Raw genomic sequence first — 20,652 nt, 5'->3', positions numbered from 1 at the left:
AGTCAGACACTTAAATGACTGAGTTACCCAGGCGCCCCTAACTCAACATTTATATTAAGAGCAATCAAAAACACAACAGTGGCTTTCCTCCTTTTTATCAACTTGGTCCCCTTCTCTCATGTTACCTCAAACATGCTTTTGTCCTTTCTTTGTTCTTCTCCTCTGTCCCTCTCACCTTCTTTCCTTTCTATTTCTTTCTTCCTGTTGCTTTACTATCCTTGATTTGTTGCCACAGTAAAATTGAACATATGATAATTTGGGGACTAGGATAGAGTTCCAAATACTTGTCATTTTGGGGCATGTCGAAAAAAAGAAAAGGCCAGGAATCATGCTGAAGTAGGTCTGAGACTGAAGAGAAATGTAGCGAGAGGTGGAGGAGAGAAGATAGAATTTGAAAAGTGGTGTGTATTGAGGCTTCTGGCACTTGGTCAGATTGCCCCTTCCTTACGGTGGTGGTGATTACTGGCAGGACAGTATTCACATCTACGGAACCAGTCGATGGGAACTGTTTTAGGAACTTCCCTTGGTGTGCATTCCTCCCCAGATTTTGTCCTCTGTCTTTGTTCTTGGGACTGTGGAAGTGGTTTCTGGAAAATGCTTTTCTTCTGGTGGGTGGGACTCTGATACTCATGCCCCAAGGGAAGGGAGGGATAAATGAAAGCATTATTGTCTTTGGAAGCACAGACCTATGTATTAGGGCAGGCTAAGCATGGGTTCATCTGTGTGTGAACCCATGTAATGTGACATGAAAGGGAATTTTTCTGACCACTATCATATCTGATTTCATGTTCAGACATTCTAGTCAAGAGTCATTTAATCAGAGGTTTGTCTCGTGTCAGAATTTTTCTGCTCAGGGTTTCAAGATATCTGTCATATATCCATTTGCAGACAAACCAAAGCCTTCAGAGTTTTGAAAAGCAATGATGATCTTTCCCCCACTAGAAATAAAAATCCTCAGCTTTTCATTATTTGTTTCTTAAGGGTATACAGTTAAACAATACTCTTATCATTTAAAAAATATCTATATTTGCTAACTGTTCCATTTATGACTTGAAAACCATCACAATGTTCTTGTTTGCCTAAATACCACAATGACTAAAATAGGGAGAAGAAGGAATCTGTAGATGGTATTTCACTTTGTCCAACTGTGTTGAATTTAAGCCTGGTCTTTGTTTTTAATTATCAAGCAAGCACAGTGGCTTAGGTTTTTGGTTTTTGTTCTTTGTTTTTTTCTTTGTTATCACCTAAGAGTTGTTTTGAATACATTATGACTGTAAACCAGGAGTTGCAAATACTTAAATATGCCAGGCAGGTTATTAAAATGAGTGAAGTGAGCCAGACAAGGAACAATAGTGGTGGATATGGGCTAGGAAGGGCTTAGTCACTCCTCACTCCAGCATTTGCTGTCATGTGAGATTGTGGTCCCAAGTGTGGGGTGTGCTTGTAAATGTTCAACTTGCTTTCTTAAAGCAAAAATAAAAAAAGAAAAAAAAAAAAGAGCAGCGATTTGTAGCATTTGCCAATTCTCATTGTGTAAACATTTCCACATGGCTGATTTCAAGCCTCTAATACGATCGTTACTGAACGTGTTTGGAGGAGATGCTAACAATCAACTCTGCGGAGCCAGTGTAAGCCAGTTCCACCATACTGGCCCAGTATAGCCAGATCTTCAATTTTTGAAGTAAGACATTTGAATTTTTATATAAAACTTTTTAATTTTCGAAATGCTACGTAGCCCAGACAAAATGCAGTTGTGAATGGAATCCTGCTCACGAGCTGCCCGTTTGCAACCTCTGGAGGTAAACTGCTGATGATTTGTCTTAGAAATCTCATTAGAAATCAATTTTTGCTGCTTTATAGTCTACCTGAAGATTTAATCAATGGTTTGATTCATCCAAACATTGAGTTAAAAAAATTTAATTCCAATAGAATTAACATACAGAATTATACTTGTTTCAGGTACAAAGTGTTGATTTTAATCAGTGGTTCCACTGCTATTTTTCTGAACCAGCAGTGTTTTAAAGTGTGTTTAATATTTATAAGAGTTAAAAAAATTTGCAGTTCAGAAACTTCTTTCATGAATAAAAACAATCAATATACCTGGAATTTCTAAAGCTGACTGACCTGTTTTTGTCATCTCTGGGAATTGTTTTTCCTAGATGGATTATTTGTATGAATGAAAGATGGAGAGCATCAATCTAATAGAAATTACTAAATTGTTGTAGAGTAAAACCCCATGTGAGCTCTTTGGTCTGTATTTGCTTGGATAATATGTTTTTTTTAAAGGATAATTTTTTAGGATTCTTACATTTGAGTATTTTCAAAGTGCTTTTACCATGTTATTGTGAAGTTATACGAACAGGGCTATAAAGAAGTTGGTTATGTTTTGCAAACCTGAGTCGGGGTTCAGAACTTTGTAGTGAAGAGCTAGGCTGACCCTGGGACTCAGGATCCAAATATCTTTCCACCAAACTGCTGAGGATATCAAAAAGATTCAAAGACTCTGCCCTCTTCAGAACTGTCTAGCCCTCCAATTGTGGTTAAAGAGTAGGTGGAGGATGTGGCTAAGAGAATGATCATTGTCTGATGAATATGAGGATTGACACAACAAAGCAAAGTGGATCCTTAAGGGCTCTATCATATTACAGTCCTCTAGCAGAGAAAAACAGATTTGCGGATACGTTAGAATGCAGATCGTATGCAAATGTATGAAATTAGGGGCATATGAGAATGTGGATATATGATACAGTGTGTCATCAAAGGCTGATTATGTCGGTGTACCTTTGAGGTCTCTTAAAGGTGATGTTGAAAAGTCCAAACACATCCACAGTTTGCAACTTAGACCTTAAAAGCCATCCAGCTTGTGTCATGTGGCTTGCTGTTGAGTTCTGACTGTGGGATGTAAGTTAGCAAGGTTCTGAAATCAGTTTCCTTGGTTTTAGTCTCTGGTCAGATGTGTTAGTAAGAACAGAGGTGAGGTTGCCCAGGTGTTCGTATGTAGAGTGGAGTATTATTATTGTTTCTGTTCCCGTGAAGTGACTCCCACACCAGTAAAGATGGCTGTAACGTAGCAGTTATATTTGCCAAAAGCAGTTTTTGTGTCCTGGTGGCAGGAGGGGGCAGGGAAGTGTGAAAAGAATATGCTTATCACGCTTATCATGCCAAGGTCACTTTGCTCAAAGTCCCCTAGGCTTGTCCCCAAATTCCTCACCTCACTAGGCTTTATATGGTTGTTTTTTTTTTTAAGTTTCTAAATTTATTTTGAGAGAGAGAGAGTGAGAGAGCAGAAGACAGGCAGAGACAGGGAGAGAGAGAGAGAGAGAGAGAGAGAGAGAGAGAGAGAGAGAGAATCCCAAGCACACTCTGCGCTGTCAGCACAGAGCCTGATGCAGGGCTCCATCTCACAAACCCCGAGATCACGACCTGAGCCGAAGTCAGAGGCTTAACTGACCGAGCCGCCCAGGCGCCCCATAGGCTGTACATGTTTAACGTGTCCTCTCTCTAGACCCTGTGTTCCATGAGGGCAGAGGATTTATCTCTTTCACTATTGTATTCCCAGCACCTTGCACGTTGCCTGGAACAAAGTAGTCACTCAATACGTATTTGTTGATTGAAGATATGAAATGTAAGTACAAGATTAACACTTTCAAATACAACAGAATTAGTATATAAAAATAGAGGGGCGCCTGGGTGGCTCAGTTGGTTAAGCGGCCGACTTCGGCTCAGGTCATGATCACGCGGTCCGTGAGTTCGAGCCCCACATCGGGCTCTGTGCTGACAGCTCAGAGCCTGGAGCCTGTTTCGGATTCTGTGTCTCTCTCTCTCTGACCCTCCCCCATTCGTGCTCTGTCTCAAAAATAAATAAACGTTAAAAAAACATAATGTATTTTTTCTTTCTTGGTGTTCTTAGAGTTTTTTGTTTGTCTGTTTTTATCACTGAGTTGATTTTGTTAATTAAATGGCAGTCCTTGGCACTGTGTACCTGTCTTCAGTGCATGAATTTTTTCTTGAAGTGTAATAATGTGACACATACTTTACCTGCTGAATCATTTGGTCACTGACATGATTTCTTGCCCTAATTCACACCTGGTTTTGCACCTCTCCCTTGAAGTCCCATGAGGACACTTTAAGAAGAGTCACCACTGAAGAACTTAATCATGTCCTGTATGCTGGTGAGTCTCCCTTGTTATTCTGGGAGCCATGCCACAGAAGCTCAGGAGAGCAGTGCGGTGTGATGTGGCCAGACAAAAATCCTCATTCGAATCACCTTTACATTCTTGGATTTTAGTCAGTTAGAATGATCAGATGTAGTCAGAGTGTGTAAATGAATTTTTGTTCTCATGTCGGAGCTTGGTTTATAAGCTGTTGTTCTATGCAGCGTTGTTTTATATAGCTCTGTGACTTCAAGGTTCTAGGAAAATGACTCAATTATAAAATCTTTCTCCCATGAACTTGAGGGAAATGCCTGAAATTCCACTCAGAGAGATTCATTCCTTTAGCTCTAAGGCTTTTGTGTTCATTAGTTTTCTATTAAAGTCTGTATACCCTGGAAAAGGTAACATCACGAACAATCTTCACTTGACACCATTTTTGGTAATTTGGCTGAGCATTCCAGCTATTGTTCTGTCTCTTTCCTCCTTTTACTGCCAGACTTACATGTATTATTTGTATTGAGTTTTCTGTTTTCCACCGACTTTTCTTAATCCTTTGCGTTATGATATCCACTCCAATCTCTCTCTTGACATTGCCTTTGAAGGCTAATTTCTTTTTGTTGAGTCTGAGATTCTCACTGTCCTCCTCCTTGGCCTCACTTGGCTATTTGGCACACATTCGACACTGTTCTTCTAACATGCTTCTCCTTTGGCCTCCAGACACCACACCTTTCTGTTATTCTTCCCACCTTCACATCCTTTAGAGTTATGTTCTTTTTTTTTTTTTTTTTTTTTTGTTCCCTCTTTGGTTGACTCCAGAGCCCTGCCCCTGTCCTCTGCTTTCCTTGGAAGCATTCAGCCGACTCATCTACTTCAGCGGCTTCAGCCTTGTATTAATTTTCTATTGCCATGTAATAGATTAACACATGCATAGTTCGAAATAACACAAGGTTATTACATTATAGTTTCCATGGGTGAAGAGTCTAGGAAAGCCTGGACCATTTGCTCAGGTCTTAAGAGGCTACGATCAAGGTGTCTGCTGGGCTGCAGCTCTCACTAGGGGCTCAGAGTCCTTCAAACCCTTTCAGGTTGTTGACAGGTTGTTCCTTGTGGCTGTAGAGCCCATGCAGGCTGTGTTGTCAAGGTCGGCAGGAGCATGTCTCTCTGAGCTTAACCTTTATTTTATTTTATTTTATTTTAATTTATTTTTAAGTTTTTATTTAAATTCCAGTTAGCTGACATACAATGTTAGTTTCAGGTGTACCGTGTAGTGATTCAACACTTCCATACAATACCCAGTGCTCATCACAGCGCGTGCCCTCCTTAATCCCCATCAACTATTTAACCCATCCCCCCCCTCCCACCTCCCTTCTGGTAACCATCAGTTTATTCTGTATAGTTAAGAGTCTGTTTCTTGGAGTGCTTCTCTCTCTTTTATTTTTTGCCTTTGATTGTTTTTTTTTTTAAATTCCACATATGAGTGAAATCGTATGGTATTTGTCTTTCTCTGACTGACTTATTTAGCTTAGTAATAATACTCTCTAGCTCCATCCACATCGTTGCAAATGGCAAGATTTATTCTTTTTTTATGGCTGAGTAATATTCCATTATGTATAATACATTGTATATTATACATTAATGTAATATATTAATAATATTTATATATTATAATATATATATCTCCCATCTTCTTTATCCATTCATCAGTGGAGAGACACTTGGACTGTTTCCATAATTTGGCTATTGTAGTTAATGCTGCTATAAACATCAGGGTACATGTATCCTTTTGAATTAGTGTTTTTATATTCTTTGAATAAATACCTAGTAGTGCAGTTGCTGGATGGAAACCTCCATAGTGTTTTCCAGAGTGGCTGCACCAGTTTGCATTCCCACCAACAGTGCAAGAGGGTTCCGCTTTCTCCACATCCTTGCCAACATCTGTTGCTTCTATGTTGTTGACATTCTGACAGGTGTGAGGTGATATCTCATTGTAGTTTTGATTTGCATTTCCTTGATGATCAGTGATGTTGAGCATCTTTTCATGTATCTGTTGGCCATCTGGATGTTTTCTTTTTTCTCTTCTGCCCATTTTAATTGGATTTTTTGGGTTTTTTGAGTGTTCAGTTTTATAAGTTCTTTATATATTTTGGATATAACCCTTTATCTGGTATGTCATTTGCAAGTAAGTATCTTCCCCCATTCCATAGGTTGCCTTTTAGTTTTGTTGATTGTTTCCTTCGCTGTGCAGAAGCATTTTATTTTGATGAAGTCCCAATGGTTTATTTTTGCTTTTGTTTTCCTTGCTTTAGGAGACATATCTAGAAAGAAGTTGCTACGGCTGGCATCATGGATGTTACTGTCTGCGTTCTCTTCTAGAATTTTTATGGTTTCAGGTCTTACATGTAGGTTTTTAATCCATTTTGAACTTATTTTTGTGTATGGTGTAAGAAAATGGTCCAGTTTCATTGTTTTGGATGTTGTTCCAGTTTTCCCAACACCATTTGTTGAAGAGACCATCTTTTCCCTGTTGCATATTCTTTTTATGCTTTGTCAAAGATTTATTGACTATGTAGTTTTGGGTTCCTTTTTGGGTTTTCTATTCTACTTCATTGATATATATGTCTGTTTTGGTGCCAGTACTATACTGGTTTGATCACTATAGCTTTGTAATTTAAGTTGAAATCCAGTATTGTGATGCCTCCAGCTTTGCTTTTCCTTTTCAAGGTGCTTTGGCTATTTAGGGTCTTTTGTGATTCCTTACACATTTTAGGATTATTTGTTGTAGCTCTGTGAAAAATGCTGCTTTGTATTTAAAAACTTTTTTTAATGTTTATTTTTAAGAGAGAGAGAGAGAGCGAGCGAGAGGCAGTGTGCATGAGTGGGGTAGGGGCAGAGAAAGAAGGAGACACAGAATCTGAAGCAGACTCCCGGCTCTGAGCTGTCGGCACAGAGCCCGATATGGGGCTCAAACCCACGAACTGCGAGATCATAACCTGAGCCAAAGTGGGACGCCCAACCTACTGAGCCACCTAGGCGTCCTGTCTACTTGATAGATTTTTTTTAAAAAGTCTCTTGTGGGACTGATTATTTCTATTTTGAATTAAAGATTTTAGCTTTCGGGCGTCTGGGTGGCTCAGTCTGTTAAGCATCCAGCTTTGGCTCAGGTCATGATCTCACAGTCCGTGAGTTGGAGCCCTGCGTCGGGCTCTGTGCTGACAGTTCAGAGCCTGGAGCCTGCTTCAGATTCTGTGTCTCCCTCTCTCTCTCTCTGCCCCTCCCCTGCTCATGCTCTGTCTCTCTCTGTCTCAAAAATAAATAAAAACATTTACAAAAATGGAAAAAAAGATTTTAACTGTCTTGAGAGATAAAACTCTCTTTTTTTTAATTTTGGGACCTCTGACAGCACCTGACAGAGTGCTCTGCATATAATAAGGGCTTATTAAATATCTGCTAAATGCATGAAGGAAGCAATAAACAAAAGTAACTTTCATTTCTTATAACTTCTTTTTAAAACTAGCGTTGCAGAGCAATGTATGTATTCTAAAAACAGAACTTAGAAAAATGTTTGAGTGTAGTTGACACACAATGTTACATTAGTTTCAGGTGTATGGCGTGGGGATTCAACAACTCTGTACTTCTGCTGTGCTCAACACAAGTGTAGCTACCATCTGTCACCATATCGTGCTGTTATAATATCGTTGACTATATTCCCTATGCTATGCCTTCTATTCCTGAGACTTTCTCCTTCCATAAATGGAAGCCTGTATCTTCCACTTCCCTTCATCCATTTTGCCCACTCTCTCACCCCCATTCCCTCTGGCAACCATCGGTTTGTTCTCTATATTTATAGTCTGATTCTGCTTTTTGTTTGTTTATTCATTTGTTTTAAGAAACAAATATTTTAAAGAATGAAGTTATTTCAAATGTAAAACCATATTCGAAGAAAACATTTGAAACCGAAGACATCACAGGAATAAATAAGTACATCATGTCACTAACTGTTACCTTTCTATATTTCCACTTACTCATCACATTTTTTCCTTTTAGTTATTCATAACCACTTTTTGAGTGAAATGATTGACTGGGTCAGTGGTTAATGGTAAGAAATATGTTTGATGTATTACACTAAACATGCTTTTGAAATTCTGTCTCTCTGTGTTGTCTGGTCTTACCTTCTGGCATTTGAGATCCAGTTTCCACATGTCTGATTTTGATTCAGATGGATTGGCAAAATTATTCTGAGTATGATGCAAATATGTTTTCTTTTTGAGTTCAGTATATAAAATAAACATCAATATGATTTGACTACCATTAGTGATAGTTCAGAGGAATGTGAAATGTGTGTGTTCCTTTCATTAGGTTAAAAAAAAATGCCCCAAAGAGAAGGATTTGACAATATGTTCTTCCTTTGCTAAGCAAATAAAGGTAGAGATTTTAAAATTACATAACAGCTCTACTGGTTTTTCTAGTGTTTACAGGTAAAATGTTTATAGGTTGAAGTTTATTTCTAATTACATTGGAATAGAAGTAAAGACATAGTTGCAGCAAAGCAGAAATCTTTGAGTGAGTACCATATTAAGGATTACGTAATAATTAAGGTCGGACTTATCTGTAGAGGTTTACCTAATAGAAAAGAATGTTTACTGACTGTCTTTTCTTTACCAAGTAGGACAGTCAATAAAACTTTTCTAGGATCGTGGCCATTCAGGAATACTAAGGAGTTTGATTCTGTATGAAATACAGAATAGAATGCCTGAATCCAGACTAGCTGAGTTCAGGTCCTGGCTTGTCCATTTACTAGGTATATAACTGTGGGAAGATTATGAAACTGCTCTGTGCCTCAGTTTTCTCATTTGTAAAATGGGTTCATCATAGCACCTCTCTCATACAGTTGTCATGTGGATGAAATAAGATAATTTGCATAAAATGCTTAGAACAGTACACAGTAAGTACTTAATATAGATATTAGCTTTTATTGTTAGTGAATACTAGAAGCTTAAAATGGTAAATGCAGTATGAATAGGTATAATTCTTGTTCTTTTTTCAACATGGGATAGCCATTCCACTCCTGAATGCGTTCCCTCCTTAGCCCTATGGGCTGGAGATTAGACTGACCTGCGAGTGAGTCATAGATTTGCCATTCAGCAACTCACTGTGTGACCTAGATGAGACACCTAATCTGCCTAGGCGTAGTTTTTTCATCTGTAAAATAGAGGCTGTAGTACCAACCTCATGTGAGATCATTTGGTTTCATTCATTCCCCCTTAATACTCCATATAACAGCCAGATGATCTAATTATTATAAATCAATGGCTTCCCATGACACTTAGAATGATATTCTAGGTCCTTACTCAGGCCTGCAATACCTACATGTTCTGGTGCTTGCTTCCCTCTTTAACTCCATCTTTTTTTTTTTTTTAAGTTTATTTATTTATTCTGAGAGAGAGAATCGGGAGAGAGAGTGCATGAGCAGGGTAGGGGCAGAGAAAGAGAGAATACCAAGCAGGCTCCACACTGTCAGCACAGAGCCTGACACGGGGGCTTGAAATCACAAACCGTGAGATCATGACCTGAGCTGAAATCAAGAGTCCAACGCTTAACTGACTGAGCCACCCAGGCGCCCCCCTCCTTAACCCCATCTTATACTATTGCCTTTTTTACCTACTACGTTCCTGCTCCAGTGACCTTATTTTTGTTCTGAAATATGGTAAATTTTTTACCGCAAGAAAGTCTTTTAGTTGTTGATGTGGTTGCCTAGAAAGATTCCCCTAGATTTTCACATGCTTTCTACAGGTCTCCAGTTAAGTGTTAACATCTTCAAAAAATTTTTTATTTTTACATTTATTTATTTTTGAGAGACAGAGAGAGACAGAGCACAAGTGGGGGAGGGGCAGAGAGAGAGGGAGACACAGAATCGGAATCAGGCTCCAGGCTTCCAGCTGTCAGCACAGAGTCCCATGCGGGGCTCGAACCCGCAAGAACTGGGAGATCATGACCTGAACTGCAAGATCATGACCTGAGCCGAAGTTGGACACTTAACCGACTGAGTGACCCAGGTGCCCCTAGTGTTAACCTCTTCAAAGAGACTTTTCTAACCTGCTGGTCTAGAAAATCATTTCTATCTATCATTTCTTGATATCCTCCTGTTTTTTTATGCCTGAATGTAGCTGACCCTGGAATGTAAGCTTCATGACAGTGCAACCATGTCTGTCTTATTCACTCCTATTTCCCCTGTGCCTTGAACAGTTCCTGGCACATAGTAGGTGTGATGTCAAGATTTTTGAATAAATGAATGAATGAGGCACTGGTTGACACTTAAATAAATATTATATATAATATATTAACATAATATATAAATAGACATTCCCTTTACTTACCTTTTGATCCCCCTTCTTTTTATGCTTTCTTGTAAGCCTGGAACAGAACTTCTAGAGATGATCCTGGAGTATCCTGTAGTGCCACAAAAAAAGAAGTGCTTAAAAACAAAAACCTCACCATGATGGGGTGTGTGTCAAAGGAGCCAACTGAAAGAGCTCCCAGTGGCCAAAAAAGAATGATTTGAGCAACAAAATAGAGTCATATTGGATTATAACCCAAAGTATAAAATAAATACCTAGGACTCTGTGCTGATATAAATAAATGACTGAATAAATAAATAGGAGAGAAGAGACAAATATCCTTTGCAGAATTCAAAATAATTTATGTGGACAGTTCATCCTTGAGAAGGAGGAGCGTAACTCCTCACCCCCAAAGATTTCATTGTGGAAAGGGGGAGAAAAAAAAGAATGATTTTACAGTGGAGATACCTGATAGCCACCACCTCAGGCAGGTGATGGAGGTCAACACCAACAATGTTAAGTCATATGGATAGTTTGTACCTTTGATAAGATGGACGAAAATGGCCCTTTACTTTTGTGAGCTTTCTTCCAAAAAGTCCAAATTCCCAAAGACCAACCCATAATTCTCTAATTATGAGAAAAATAGAAGAAAAATCCCTATTGAGGAGCAGTCTCCAAAATACCTGATCTATACTCCTCAAAGCTGTCCAGGTCCTCAGAAAGAAGGAATGTATGATCAATTGTTACAATCAAGAGGAGCCTACGGAAGCAACCACCAAATAGAATGTGATAGGTATCCTGAATAGGATCTTGGAGCTGAAAAGAACATTAAAAATGAAGGAAATCTGAGGCACCTGGGTGGCTCAGTCGGTTAAGCATCCAACTTGGGCTCAGGTCATGATCTCACGGTTTGTGTGTTTGAGCCCTGTGTCCTGGGTCTGTGCTGACAGCTCAGAGCCTGGAGCCTGCTTCAAAAAGAATAAGTTCTGTCTCTCTCTCTCAAAAGTAAACAAACATTAAAAAAATTTTTTTTTAAATGAAGAAAATCTGAACACACGGACTTTAATTAATAACAATGTGTCAATATTGGCTCTTTCATTGTAAAATATGTATCACACTGGGGTAAGAGGCTAATTAATAGGAGCATTGGAATGAACAGTCAAGGGAATAAAAGGCGCAGCATAGGGAATATAGTGAATGGTACTGGGATGGTGTTGAAGGAAGCCTGATGGGAGCCACACTTGTGCTGAGCACAGCATAACGTCTAGAGAAGTTGAGTCTCTAGGTGGTACACCTGAAACCAATGTAACATTGTGTCAGCTAAAAAATAAGTAAGAAATTAAATCAGCAGAGAAAAGAAATAAAAATAATAGAGGAACTGGGTGTGGAGTATATGGGAACTCATTACTATTTTGGTAAGTTTTCTGTAACTCTAAAACCGTTCTAAAATAAAAAGTTAAAAAAATTATAAACATTTCCTCACATGGTACTATCTTCTTCTGTTGCACCATTTTAAATGCCTACTTTTATCTCCTGTTATGTTTAAATATCGTAGTTTATTTCACCTGCTCCTTATTTTGGGGTAAATTGGTGCTGGTGGTTTGAATTGCATCATTATTCATACCTCTGATTAGAGGCTATTTTTGGCATGGAGACTTATCTTCTTTTGTTTTACCTTGTTCCTGGTTTCTTCTCTAATTTTCTCTCCCTATTTTCCCTTAGGGAATGACTTTAAATACTTTCTATATGCTGATGACTGCAGCCCCAATGATTGTCTTGCATGCATCTCCAATGCAACATATGCAAAGGAGGGTTCTTGTTTTCCTTTCCCTTCACCTCCTTCCTCTCTTGGATTTGCTTATTTCTGTTAGTGCCTTCATAGCCTACCCAGATATTCAGCCAGAAACCTGGGAGTTATGTGTAGCTCCCTCCTCTTCCTCACCATTTTATCTGCCATCCCCTTCCCATACAGTCTTTTACATGTTCTGTCCATTCTATCCCTAAAGGAGATCTTAAATCCATTCATTTGGCCATTTCCACTGCCACGAACTTAGTCTGAGCGGTCATAGGCTTATGCCTGGACCTTCACAGTATCTGTAACTGGTCCCTTTTCTCTCTTGTCTCTTTTCAGTCCATTCTTTGGGTTTAATTCCAAATGCAGTGGGAAGCCCTATGAGTTTTAAGTAGAAGGATGATATAATATAATTCTTGATTTTAAAACTGTTATTCTGAGGGGCACCTGGCTGGCTCAGTCGGTGGAGCATGAGACTTGTGATCTTGAGTTTGAGTTTGAGCCCCACGTTGGGTGTAGAGATCAGTTACAAACAAACAAACAAACAAATAAAATAAAATAAAATAAAATAAAATAAAATAAAATAATCATTCTGAAAGATGTGCAGAGAATGACTCCTTCAGGGGCCGGCAGGATCTGTCCACCTCTAATTTCATTTCCTGTCTCTTTCCTGTCATGCTTCAGTTATATGCATCTACTTTCAGATTTTTTTCCCCCTGTATGCCACTCTCTTTCTTGCCTTAGGGCTTGCCCACATGATATTCTCTTTGTTTTTAAAGTTCTCCCCGTGCAAGTTCCTATAACTGTTTAGTTGTCTTCTCCACTATTCTTAAGTCCAAAGAGAGCAGGACTGTGTCTTTTTATTTACTTTTGTACCCAGTAGCTGACATAATACCTTACACAAAGCAGCACTCAGTATTTGTTGAGTAAATAAACTAATACTTACTGTTTCCATTCACGCGTTAAAAAAATTAGTGCGTGGAAGCGCCTGGGTGGCTCAGTGGATGGATTAAGCATCCAGCTACAGCTCAGGTCAGGATCTGCGGTTTATGACTTGGAGCCCCACATCGGGCTCACTGCTGTCAGCACAGAGCCTGCTTTGGATCCTCTGTCCCCCTCTTTCTCTGCCCCTCCCTTGCTCACACACTCTTTCTCTCTCAAAAATAAACATTAAAAAAATAGTGTGGAAATTCTATGTTAGGTGCTGGGAGAATATATGAAGGGTTTGTAGCAAACAGTTCTTACCCTGAAATAGTTCCCGGTTTAAAAGGAGGGATAGGATAAGCTATGGATAATAAGTTAGGTTGGAGGAGGACACTGTAGTTAGAGTAGTTTAAAGTTCTGTCATTAGCCAGCTGTGTGACTTCAAGTAAGTTATTTCCTTCTCTGTTCCTTTATTTATCCATCTCTAACCTTAAGAGATCAGGCTAGATTTCCCTGAGGCTTTGGTTCTCAAATCTGGTTACATTGGTTAAATTATGTTTTTCCCAGACCCCATCCCTGGAGAGTCTGATTCAGTAGGTCCGGGGCGGGGGGGTGGTGGGTCCAGGAATTCTACAGGTGACTATGATGCACAGGTAGGTTTAGGAACCACTGATCTAGGTTTTCTTAGCTTTGCCATCTTATAAGTGTAGTTGTATAAGGTGGACTGTGAAAGGGCAGCTGGAGTTAGGCAGATTAAGGGGTTGTGTTTGTTCAGAGGCAGGGGAAATATTTGTTTGCTTGGGTGATGAGAGGATACTTAGTGGAAATGGTGACATTGCAATGGACTTTGAAGAATGGTTGGAAAGATGGGCAGGTGCAGAAGTGAAGCATGATTGGTGTTTAGCCCAGCTTAGTTGGAGGCCAGAATATGTGCAAGGGAGCAGGAGGGAAAAATTGACCAGTTGTGATGCAATGGACCCCAATCCCAGTATTGTTTTCCCCACTTTTCCCATCATACTTGGTTTTTTGGAGATGAAAAATTCTATTATTGCAGTTTGATCCTCATTCGGTAGAAGTGAAACGTGGTGACAGACCCCATGGGGCTGCTTTGGGAAATAATTGGGTGTATTCTTCCTCATGTCTTTTGGGGCTGTGCCCTTTGAGAGCCACTTTGACCATGCCATTGGTTTTCTGGTTAGACACACAATACCAGGACCCACTATGTTATCTAAAATAATAGTTTTTCTGTCAGAATGATTATTATTAAACCAAAGTTGGCTTTTTTGTTCAGATGAAACCATATAAAGGCAACATTCTGAGTAAATTATATAGCATCCACATGATGAAATAATGGCCCTAAGTTTAGGGGATGTAAGTAACGATCTAATGCAATATTTAGAATGGATATACAGTATGTAGTTATTAACCTAAAAGTCACATCCTGCATTCTCTTGATTTGTGGAAAATTTGTCATTAATTGCCAGGAAGCCTCTGATTTTTCATACATAATCACGTCATAGCTGTTGACTTTCTCCCCCTTCTCCTGCCTTAAAATACTTCATTGCAAATAGTAGATTACTCTTAGTTTTGCAATGCCCCTTTTAAACACTGGGTTGCTAAATTTAGCCCTGTCGCTCCTTTTTTTTTTTTTTTAAATATAATTCATTTTTCCCCCAAATTTGCCTCTGAATAGTTACTGACAAATCACACTTTGTTTTTGGGTGGCAGTGGCTTAAAATCTTATCTAACCTTTCTGCCCAGTGAGAGGCTGTTAGTCCTGAAATGCTCTTTTGTTTTCGTGAGTTACTGTTGTGTGCAAGAAACTGATAGGGCATCCCATTTAGAAACAGTTGGTGAGATGAGTTTTGACTCTTCATTCAAACTTACTCTAAATAACTCTGCTTTTACTAAATAGTTATCAAAGATATAGCTTAGCAAGGTAGGGTCAGAAACACAGAAGTCAAAATTGAGATGAGAGAAAGAGGTCGTGGGCAAGAAAGGAGGTAGTCGGGCTCATCTCCAGCCTAGAATCCAGCCCATACATCCTCCTGGCAACCATGTCAGATCAATCTAGGATTTTCAGGTTAACCTGTGATCATCCAGTCAGTTCACTACCTCTTGCAGCTATTGCTGATGTTGGTCTATTGACTCTCAGTTGACTTTGAAATTAAAAGAGTGGAAATACCAAGCCTCTTATGATTCTTTGCTTGCAGAGAATTACCTTTATTAATGTGAATCCTTGGCCTTCAGTAGCACCAGAGAAACTTGGAGAGTGACTTTTACCAGAATTTATTTGAGAAGAACAACCTCCTCCCCCCATCTCTCATATATAGTTAGATCAAAGAAAAACCTTTCTTATAGAAAAACCTCAGACTTGAGAGAATTTACCCAATTTCAGGAAGAGCTTTAATGGGAAAATGACTACAATTGCATCCCTGGTATCATTTTTATCTGCCAGACTGTTAAGAAGAATAAGAGTCAGAAGTATAGACCTAGGAAGCAAATTTAAGACCATTTACTATTTGCAAATTGAGTTCTGTGTTTATGCTGCCCCGGGTGACATTGTAGGCCTGCTTCCGCTTCAACCAGAACACTGGGGGTTACTTCCTCACACATTAGGATTTTGTGCATTATGTGGTTTGGTACAGGAGTTCTGCTTCCCCCCCCTTTTTTTTTAAAAGATCGAAAAGCACCCAGTTTGGCCAAATGCCCAAGATTTTATAGAGAATGTGTCTGAAGGTCAAAGTAGTTAAATACCTACAGCCGTACAACCTCTTAGAGTTTACAGAGATGCAAAATCATGAAACTGGACTTCCTATCCAGTGCATTTTTTTTGACTGCAAAATGTTGATTTGATTTTCCATTTTGAAAGACACAGAAGTGATCTGTGAAATGGTGATTAGCACGAGGCAGCCCCAGGCAGCCCTGGAATGCTCCATGGTTCAAATGCCCGAGACCAGATGGAGGTCCAGAAGTGGATGACTCAAAGTTTATTAGTTTTGCCACCTGGGCAGTACAGCCGAACCAGCTGCCATAAGGCAGTTCCAATTTCAACAGAGCAGTAAATGAACATAAAAGTGAGTGTAAATCCCAAGAATAAAGTAAAGGAGAATGTCTGCTGCTGTAAGGAGATTCATCCAGGCCGAGCCCTCTTGATAGGCCTGGAGGGAGGCAAGAAGCCATGCCAGGGAGAGGGCAATGACAGGTCGTGGCACGGAGCCCTGAAAAACCACCCCTGAGTTGTTCCAGGAGCCAGACTTAGTTTGGGATATGTTCAACTTACTGGCTTGGGAGATTCCCAGTCACACCTGATGATCCAGAATGGGGAAAATAAACCCATGGTATATGTGGAATATCCTGATTATGTTATGGGGCCAGAAGCTTTTTTTTTCTGGAAACTTTGGAAAATTTTTATTAGGTTGCCTTTCCATAGTTCACAGCCCTTGGGGGCATGGGTATTCGTGAGAACACAGGCTCCTCGTGGCGGGTCATCGGGAATCAAGTCATTATCCTCATGTTATCCTACTATGCTATTGAATCATTGTAGGTTTTCAAGATATGTGTATGAAATACTGCAAGAGTCAGAAGCTGACCCTAAGGTTTTAGATGATCCCTTTAAAAGATCTAAGGCTTTTGAAACCTGAAATAGGTATAATAATGAGGGTATGGGGTTAGGACTAATTTGAGAGAGGTACAGCAGTTTTTGTTTAAATGAGGACAATTCACGGGGAATTTCAAAAAGTCAAATAATTTTGATTCTCTGTGTCAGTAAGAATGCTTTGGGCAGCTGAACTGATTGAAACAAAGTAGAGGTTTATTATTGTTATTTTTTTCATGAAATGAGAACTTTAGAGGAACCTGGCTCATGGCTGGTTCAGCTGCTCAGGGATGACACCAGCTCTTCTTTTTGTCATCCTGACAGAAAGCAAAAGGACACGGGTGAGGAGGGGAAAGGAATGTACTAGATGCTGATGTATTTTGATGTGGTTTTGATGCTAAAGGCTGGACCAGGGTTTCATCTACTGGGTCGACCTCCATCCTCAGTTGATCTTTAAATTTTATTTTTTAAGTTTATTTGTTTATTTTGAGAGATACAGAGACAGCATGAGAAAGGGAGGGGCTGAGAGAGAATCCCAAGCAGGCCTTGCGCTGTCAGCGCAGAGTCCAATGTGGGGCTCAAACCCATGAAACTGTGGTGAGGCAAAACCAAGAGTTGGATGCTTAAACCGATTTGAGCCACCCAGGCACCCCTGTCCTCCAGTGATCTTTCTGGGAGCTGAATGTTATTCATACTTAGTCTCAGGCAATAATGTAATACCGTTCTATCTTTCTTTGCGTGATGAAGGCATGGTGGCCTGTGTATTTTCTTTATTTTTTAAATGTTTTTATTTATTTTTGAGAGACAGAGACAGAGCACAAGTTGGGGAGGGGCAGAGAGAGAGAGGGAGACACAGAATCGGAAGCAGGCTCCAGGCTCTGAGCTGTCAGCACAGAGCCCGATGTGGGGCTCGAACTCAGGAACCTCAAGATCATGACCTGAGCCAAAGTCGGACATGTAACCAACTGAGCCACCCAGGCATCCCTCCTGTGTATTTTATAACCTATTTGGAGTTTCTTCTCTCTTTTATTTTCTTCTGCCCTGACATGAAATGAACTCAAATGAGAACTTTCACAGTATAACCTTCTGTTCGTAATTGTGGGTTAACTACCTTTTTTCCCCCCTCCTCTGGTAGGTGGCCTGTCTGACCCAGGTAGCTGCTAATTATCTGATTGCCCAAAAGGAAGCAGAACGATGGGGCACAGCTCATGGCAGTATTGTTCCTTACCAGGTAAGAATAATACATACAACATAGAGTTGGGCTACTGTAATCTGCAGTTTCGTATGATATGAATTTGGGAAATTATTTCCCTTGCTAAGAAAAAAAAAACCTTTCAGGATACTCTGTTATGTATCTTTGTCTGACTATAACAAGGTTCTGTTGTTCACTTTAAATTCTGTGTTTTGCACATTTCTTCATCAGAAGATTAGTAACAGGACACTTAAATGGATCAAAGGAACTTGCTGAAAGTGAGTGACTTTTGGCCACACATGATGGTTTGTGTTTTTTTCACCCCAAAGAAACACTGATTGTAGCCATTTTATAAAGCATGGTTTGTTCACCATGTCAGTTATAAACCAAATGTTACCTACCCCAGCTGACAATAATATTCTCACAGGGTTGGAGTAAAATGAAAACTCGCGTGTGACGGATCTTTATTTTCAGAGCAAAGCAGATGGTTCAGGAACTGCTGTTCTTTATTAAGTGTCTAAACTTGTCCTTAGAAATTCTTGATGTTGGCTAGTGTGAATGAATATGTGAAGGAATTGTGATCTTTCACAAATAAGATAAGAACAGAAACTAACTCTTCTTCCAAACCCTTAACCTTTGCTTAGCTTCGTAGTATCATTTCTCATTGTATTTACTAATATATTTGTTATATCTTCTCTAATACGTTTAAGAGTTAGAGGTGTCTTTTTCATCACCATATCCTTTCTCACATCCAGCAGAAGTATGGACTAGGCACCATGTAAATATCTGTTGAATGAAGGAGTGAAGTTTACTGTAGCCATTTCAGTGCTAATGGCCTTGACAGAGCATGCAGAAGTCCGCATTTTGCATTTGCCAGGAAATCAATCCATCAACAACTGCTACTCATCCTTTTAGTTTTAAGAACATTATTTCCTTCAGCAAAACTAGCTTCTTTTCCATTTCTTTTAATACCAATTTGAGCAATTCAGTGACCCAATGTGAATCTGGAATTTTTCGCTTTCTATTTCTGTGTATCTTCTCCTTGTCCCTGAGGCGTTACTATGATTTCCTTGTAGAAGTGCCTTTTGGCGTAACTACAGTAGTGGAGACATTTTCTTTTCTTTTCTTTTTTCCTTTTTAAGTTTTTATTTATTTATTTTGAGAGAAACAGAGACAGTGTGAGCTGAAGACGGGCAGAGGGAGAGGGAGAGAGAGAGAGAGAGAGAGAGAGAGAGAAAGAAAATCCCAAGTAGGCTCCACACTGTTAGCACAGAGCCTGACATGGGGCTCAGTCTCATGAACTGTGAGATCATGACCTGAGCCAAAACCAAGAGTCTGATACTTAACTGTCTGAGCCACCCAGGTACCCCTGAAGACATTTTCTTGAGTGCCTCCCCTTTTTTCTTTAGCAGTGCTTTTATGACCACTGTTAGTGACATTTGGGTTCCCTACTTCTTAGCCCTCTGTGGCTAAACTTCTAGCCAGACCTACCAAAAGCTGCATTTTTGAACTTTTTAGAGATCATCAAATTCAGCCTTCTCACTTCTCTGATAGGCAACTTGATACCTGGGGCGTCTGGGTGGCTCAGTTGGTTAAGCGTCCGACTTCAGCTTAGGTCATGATCTCACCACTCATGAATTCAAGCCCTGAGTCGGGCTCCATGCTGACAGCTCAGAGCCTGGAACCTGCTTCCGATTCTGTGTCTCCCTCTCTCTCTGCTTCTCCCCTGCTCACCCTCTGTCTCTCTCTCTCTCTCTCTCTCAAAATAAATAAGTGTTAAAAAAAAAAAAGGAATTTGATACCTGTATTGAATAGATGAATCCCAACTCTGATCTGCTCCTTGTTGACTAGTCTTTCAGATCCTGCTACCTTTGACAGGAGAGTGCTGTGGTTCCAGTTGCTTCTTCTATTCCAAACCATACCCTCTCCGTCAAACTTGCTCATGGCTGAAAGGTTGCCATCAACTAATTGATACTTATCACTGACTGTGGAGATCCATCTCAAAGGCATTTTAGCAGAGGGAAATGTTGGAACCTGTGGGAGTTCATCACTAATAATGGAAGGCGTATTTTTAGTTTTTGGTGTGTGGAGAAAGCATTTTTGACTCGGAAGGCTTTATAGTATAATTCCAAATCATATCACATAGGGATGTGTTCACTGTGTTGTAGTGTAAGGTTTACAGTTTATTTTTTGATTATTTTTTTAAAAAATGGAATGTCTTTTAAAGATATATATTTTTAATGTTTTATTTATTTATTTTTGAGAGGGGGTGGTGGGGAAGGGCAGAGGGAGAAGGAGACCGAGAATCTGAAGCAGGCTCTGTGCTGACAGCAGTGAGCCTGATGCGAGGCTTGAACTCACAAACCGTGAGATCATGACCTGAACTGAAGTCGGACGCTTAACCAACTGAACTACCCAGGCGCCCCAGAAAAAATAGAATGTCTTTTGAAAAAGTTTTGTATATCGGGGTGCCTGGGGGGCTCAGTCAGTTAAGCGTCTGACTTTGGCTCAGGTCATGATCTCACGGTTCTTGAGTTCGGCCCCACTTGGGGCTCTGGACTGACAGCTCAGAGCCTGGATCCCACTTCCAATTTTGTGTCTCCCTCTCTCTCTCTCAGCCCCTACCCCACTCATTCTCTGTCTCTCTCAAAAATAAA

At 39.9% G+C, this 20,652-nt stretch overlaps 1 protein-coding gene across 7 annotated transcripts in view; it reads left to right on the top strand.

Moving 5' to 3' along the window:
* The window catches only part of SUGCT (succinyl-CoA:glutarate-CoA transferase), a 746,174-nt gene that overhangs the window by 165,179 nt on the left and 560,343 nt on the right, over positions 1-20,652 (top strand). For all 7 annotated transcript variants that reach the window (XM_042963790.1, XM_042963765.1, XM_042963780.1 and 4 more), the window contains one exon: positions 17,939-18,034. In XM_042963790.1, the coding sequence (XP_042819724.1) occupies positions 17,939-18,034 (96 nt within the window). The remainder of the gene's footprint in view (positions 1-17,938; positions 18,035-20,652) is intronic.

Source organism: Panthera tigris, chromosome A2, assembly GCF_018350195.1.
Source record: "Panthera tigris isolate Pti1 chromosome A2, P.tigris_Pti1_mat1.1, whole genome shotgun sequence".
NCBI classification, from domain to species: Eukaryota; Metazoa; Chordata; class Mammalia; order Carnivora; family Felidae; genus Panthera; species Panthera tigris.
Note: the sequence above shows the minus strand (reverse complement) of the source record. Positions and strands in the feature narration are given on the sequence as shown.